At 39.7% G+C, this 6,011-nt stretch overlaps 1 protein-coding gene across 1 annotated transcript in view; it reads left to right on the top strand.

Annotated features, from left to right (window-relative positions):
- The window catches only part of TDRD9 (tudor domain containing 9), a 137,587-nt gene that overhangs the window by 109,778 nt on the left and 21,798 nt on the right, over positions 1–6,011 (top strand). The window contains 3 exon segments of the mRNA XM_017861911.1: positions 804–1,016; positions 1,289–1,378; positions 1,911–2,281. Of these exon segments, the coding sequence (XP_017717400.1) occupies positions 804–1,016; positions 1,289–1,378; positions 1,911–2,281 (674 nt within the window).

Genomic DNA, 6,011 nt, shown 5'->3' with positions numbered 1-6,011 from the left:
CCCCCCCCCCCCCACACACACACACAGAGAGAGAGAACTCGTGCACCTTGATAATCTTGTTAATGTGGGTGAGCTTGAATTATCACTGTACTTGTTAAATTGAAATATGGCTAAAATGGAAATTGAAACATACTTATTCTAGAATCAAAGTTAATTTTTAAAATATCAAGTAGATTTAAAATGCTGCAATAAATCAGATGTGACAAGATATGTATTAGAGGAAAAAAAAGTGTGTATATTTTTGAGACAAAGTCTTGCTGTGTTGCCAAGGCTGGAGTGCAGTGGCACGATTTCCGTTCACTGCAACCTCTGCCTTCTGGGTTCAAGCGATTCCTCTGCCTCAGCCTCCTGAGTAGCTGGGATTACAGGTGTGTGCCACCATGCCCGGGTAATTTTTGTGCTTTTAGTAGAGATGGGGTTTCACCACATTGGCCAGGCTGGTCTCGAACTCCTGTCCTCAAGTGATCTGCCTGCCTCTGTTCCCAAAGTGCTGGGATTACAGATGTGAGCCACTGTGCCCGGCCGAAATGATTATATGACCTCAGAACCTTTATTTATGTAAGAATGAGTCTTGTACCGCCAAGAAAAGGATATATTCCACACATTTCCTTACCTTAGTTCACCAGGGGACCCTCTCTTTTTGTCTCATAAACACCTGTCAGAAACCTGTAGAATACTTATGTTCCGAGGATTATGCTGGTGAGATGTGCAGCACAGGGTGTCAGCCCTATGATTCAAGCTCATTTTCCTCCTTACGAAAGTCCTTTCTAGATTTCATCTCTGCTGCTCCTCTTCCTTTTTAGGTGGTTGAAGTGGGACACTTTTGGGGATATAGGATTGATGGAAAAAACTCAGAGATTCTGAAAAAGCTTACTGCTGAAATCAACCAGCTGACGCTGATGCCCTTGCCCACTCACCCACATCCAGACTTGGTCTGTCTGGCACCTTTTGCTGATTTTGGTAAACAACGCTACTTTAGAGCTCAAGTCCTTTATGTTTCTGGAAATTCTGCTGAGGTAGGTTTTTCTATAATAAGTCACTGGTAGGGAAATGAGACAGACATACAGCAGTTTATCAAATATCTTTTATAATTATAGGTAGAAATTAAATTTAAAATAATTGCAGTTAGCAGAGTAGTCTGTTTCCCTCAATGATATGTGGATTTAAGCTCAGGTCACTCTAATAATTCTGTAATTATAGGATTAGAGCAGACTGCTGCATTGCTATTGCTCAGGTATGGCATTGTTTTTGACCCCGTGTTAAAGTGTATACTTGCTTTATTTTCTAGGTATTCTTTGTAGATTATGGCAATAGGTCTCATGTAGATCTACATCTTTTGATGGAGATTCCCTGTCAGTTTCTTGAACTTCCTTTCCAGGTAAGATAGAGAAGACTCTAGGGAATGAATGCTGAATGCTAGACAGGATTCCTGGGTCATGTGGTGCCCTGCCTCGGCTTACAGCTAGGGAAGCCAAGGCCCAGGACAGGGAAGGGACTTGTTTTGTCACAATAGCCAAATTTGGTTTCTGCTGTTCCAAAAATATATGAAAGGTTTCAGAGTTAGCAAAAAAGTTGTTTTAATCCAGTAGTATCTTCTAATACTGTTTCTAAGTTTTCTGGTTATGTTGAAATCAGACAGACTTTTTAGGTAGGCCGGAGACATAGTCACATATGCCCCTTACCATCAGTGTGAAGACAATCTAAAAATTATTCTAAATGTTTCTTATTGTTGTTAAAAAGCATAACCAAGTTTCTTTAGGAAATTCTGACTACCCCAACATCAGTTTTATTGGGACTTTTACGAGAATACCATTGAAGAGACATGAACAAGATCTGTTTTCAGTGGTATTTGGGATGAGTGTTTTGCTTACTTGTAAAGCTGTTTGAGCTGTGCCCTTCCGTCCTTGTAGGCTTTGGAATTTAAGATTTGCAAAATGAGACCATCGGCAAAGTCTCTTGTTTGTGGCGAGCACTGGAGTGACGGGGCCAGCCAGTGGTTCGCCTCTCTGGTGAGCGGCTGCACCCTCCTTGTGAAGGTCTTCTCTGTGGTACACAACGTCCTGCACGTGGACGTGTACCAGTACTCGGGGGTCCAGGATGCCATCAACATAAGAGATGTCCTCATCCAGCAGGGCTATGCTGAGCTCACGGAGGAGTCCTACGAGTCCAAGGTGTGTGCTTTCACCCTTGCTGGAGCACGCATTTGTGTGAGAGAGAACGGGGCGGGCTTTCCTTCTCTGTGGACCCTGAGTTAGGAGGAGGCAGACAGTGTTCCTTTTCCCCATGTGGTGTGCTGTGCTTGTGTTAAGACCGGCGGCGCCAATGTAAATGTCTTCTGCATTTCTCTGAGACTAAATTATGGTGACTGGATATTGTTTTTGTTGGTGGGTATTGTATTTGTTGGTCTATTTACCTTTTTTATTTTTTAAATTTATGTATTTATTTATTTAATATATTTTTTAGTAGAGACAGGGTCTCCCTGTGTTGCCCAGGTTGGTCTCAAACTCCTGGGCTTAAGGGATCCTCCTGCCTCAGCCTCCCAGAGTACTAGGATTACAGGTGTGAGCCACTGCACCCTGCCTCCTATTCAGCTTTTTATCTTCTTAGGATAGATTTGAAAATGTTCTATATGTGGGGAGTTTTAAAAATGGATTCCAAGACTTACCTCCCTAATGGAAGGAGTTAATAAAATATTTCAGGTATTTCAAGCATTTCAGAACTTCTTTCAACTATTTTTTCTTTTTTCTTTTTTTTTTTTTTTGAGACAGAGTCTCAACTATTTTTTCAAAATCAGTGTTAGAGTTATTTTTCATGATCTGAAGATTTGAGAGGCCACTTTTTTCCCCTTTTTTAGTTGCCACATAATCATTGTACATATTTATGGGATATAGAGTCATATTTTGTATGTATATATAATGTGTAATGATCAAGTGAGGGTAATTAGCAAATCTGTCACCTCAGACATTTATTATTTCTTCGTGTTGTAAACATTCAAGAACTTTCTTCTAGCTTTTTGAAAATATACCTTATAGTTAACCATATTTACCCCACAGTGCTGCAGAACACAAGAACCTGTTCCTCCAATCCAGCTGTAATTTTGTGTTTGTTAACCAACTTCTCTCTATTCTCCCCTTCCCCTGTCTTACCCCGCCTCTAATACCCACAATCCTACTCTCTACTTCCATTAGTTCAATTTTTTTTTTTTTAAAGCTTTTACACATAAGTGAGGACATGTCATATGTATCTTTCTGTGCCTGGCTTATTTTACTTAACATACCATCCTCCAGGCTCATCCATGTTGCCAAGAATGACAGGAGTTTTTTTTTTGTAGCTGAATGGTATTTTATTTTGTATATACCGCATTTTCAGTATCCATTGATCTGTTGACGGACACCTAGGTTGGTTCTGTATCTTGACTATTGTGACCAGTGCTGCAGTAATCATGGGTTACAGGTATCTCTGATGTACTGATTTCCTTTCCTTTGGATAAATACCCATTAGTGGGACTGCCAGATTGTATGTTTGTACTGTTTTTAGTTTTTCTGAGTAACCTTCACACTGTTTTCAATAAAGACTGTATTAATTTACCTTCCCACCAACAGTGTGTAAGAGTTCCCTTTTCTCAACATCCTTACCAGCATTTGCTTTTTATCTTTTTGATAATAGCCATTCTAACTGGGTTGAAATGCTATCTCTCATGATGGTTTTGATTTGAATTTCCCTGATAATTAGTGATGTTGATCATTTTTCATATATTTGTTGGTTATTTGTATGTCTTCTTTTGAGAAATGTCTGTTCAGATCCTTTGCCCCCTTTTTTTTTTTTTTTTTTTGAGACGGAGTCTCGCTCTGTCGCCCAGGCTGGAGTACAGTGGCGCGATCTCGGCTCACTGCAAGCTCCGCCTCCCGGGTTTACGCCATTCTCCTGCCTCAGCCTCCTGACTAGCTGGGACTACAGGCGCCCGCCACCTCGCCCGGCTAATTTTTTGTATTTTTAGTAGAGACGGGGTTTCACCGTGTTAGCCAGGATGGTCTCCATCTCCTGACCTCGTGATCCACCCGTCTCGGCCTTCCAAAGTGCTGGGATTACAGGCTTGAGCCATCGCGCCCGGCCACCTTTGCCCACTTTTTAATTGGATTGTTTGCTTTTTTGCTGTTTGAGTTCCTTGTGTATTCTGGATGTTATTCCTTTGTCAGATGAGTAGTTTGCAAGTATTTTCTCCCATTCTACAGGTTGTCTCTTAATTTTGTTGATTGTTTCCTTCACTGTGCAGAAGGTTTTTAGTGTACTGTAGTTCCATTTGTCTATTTTTGTTGCCTCTGCTTTTGAAGTCTTGGCCCTAAAATCTTTGCCTAGATCAGTGTAAGGAGTATTTCTCCTTGTTTTCTTCTAGTATTTTTTATGGTTTTAGGTCTTACATTTAAGTCTTTAACCCATTGTGAGTTGATTTTTGTATATGGCAAGAGATAGGGGCTTAGTTTTATTCTTCTGCATTTAGATGTCCAGTTTTCCCAGCACCATTTATTGAAGAGTATCCTTTCCCCAGTGAATGTTCTTGGAGCCTTTGTTGAAAATCAGTTGTCTGTAAATGCATGGCTTTATTTCTGGGTTCTCTATTCTGTTCTATTGGTCATCTGTGTGTCTGTTTTTATGCCTATATAATGCTGTTTTGGTTACCATAGCTTTGTAGTGTATTTCCAAGTCAGGTACTGCGATGTCTCTTGCTTTGTTCTTTTTGCTCAGGATTGCTTTGGCTTTTGGGGTCTTTTGTGGTTCCATATGAACTTTAGGATTTTTTTTTCTAGTTCTTTGAAGAATGTCATTGTTATATTGATTGGAATTGCATTGAATCTGTAGCTTGCTTTGGATTGTATAGTCATTTTAACAATATAAGTTCTTCCAATTCATAAACATGGGATGTCTTATCATTTTCTTGTGTCCTCTTCAATTGCTTTAATTGATACTTTGTAGTTTTCATTATAGAGATCATTCACCTCCTTGGTTAAATATATTCCTAGGTATTTTATTTTATTTTTGTAGGTATTGTAAATGGGATTGCTTTCTTGATGTCTTTTTTAGCTGGTTATTGGTGTTTAGAAATGCTACTGATTTTTGTGTACTGATTTCTGTATCCTGCAACTTTTCTGAATTTGCTTATCAGCTCTAAAAGTTTTTTGGTGGAGTCTTTAGGTTTTTCTATATATAAGATCATGTTATCTGCAAAGAGGGACATTTTGACGTGCTCTTTTCCAATTTGGATGCCCTTTCTTTCTTCCTCTTGCCTAATTTCTCTTGCTAGGACTTCCAGTGCTGTGTTGAACGTAAATGATAAAAGTGGGCATCCTTGTGTTGTTCTTGTTCTCAGAGGTAAAGATGGCAGCTTTCCCCTCTTCAGTATGATGTTTGCTGTGGGTTTGTCATGTATGGCCTTTCTTGCATTGAGATATGTTCCTTCTATACCTAATTTGCTGAGAATTTTTTATCTTGAAGTAATGTTGAATTTTATCAAGTGCTTTTTCTGCATCTGTTGAGATGATCAGAGAGGCCACTTTTGAAGCTGATGTTGAAGGTCTTTTATTTTACTTCTGTTATTTCTGCTGGGGATGAAGAATACTGGGTATCAGGAAAGGACAGTCTAGCAAAATGTTAGCCAGAGTGCTGGCTGAATTCTGTATTTAATTTATATAAAAACACTTCAGGGAATTATGTTAGTATTTCCAGTATAAAACCAAAATTTTATGTATAAAAAAGTCCTGTAAAAATGTTTCTTGGGAACGATAGTAAGAGAAGAAAAAAGAAAATTTAAAAAACTGTAGGCCGGGTGCAGTGGCTCACGCCTGTAATCCCAGCATTTTGGGAGGCCCAGGCAGGCAGATCACCTGAGGTCAGGAGTTTGAGACCAGCCTGACCAACATGGTGAAATCCCGTCTCTACTAAAAATACAAAAATTAGCCGAGTGTGGTGGTGGGCACCTGTAATCGTAGCCACTCAGGAGGCTGAGGCAGGAGAAT

The sequence above is a fragment of the Rhinopithecus bieti genome, unplaced genomic scaffold (assembly GCF_001698545.2).
Source record: "Rhinopithecus bieti isolate Rb0 unplaced genomic scaffold, ASM169854v2 scaffold_61461, whole genome shotgun sequence".
Taxonomy (NCBI): domain Eukaryota; kingdom Metazoa; phylum Chordata; class Mammalia; order Primates; family Cercopithecidae; genus Rhinopithecus; species Rhinopithecus bieti.
This window is presented reverse-complemented; position numbering and strand designations above follow the sequence as displayed.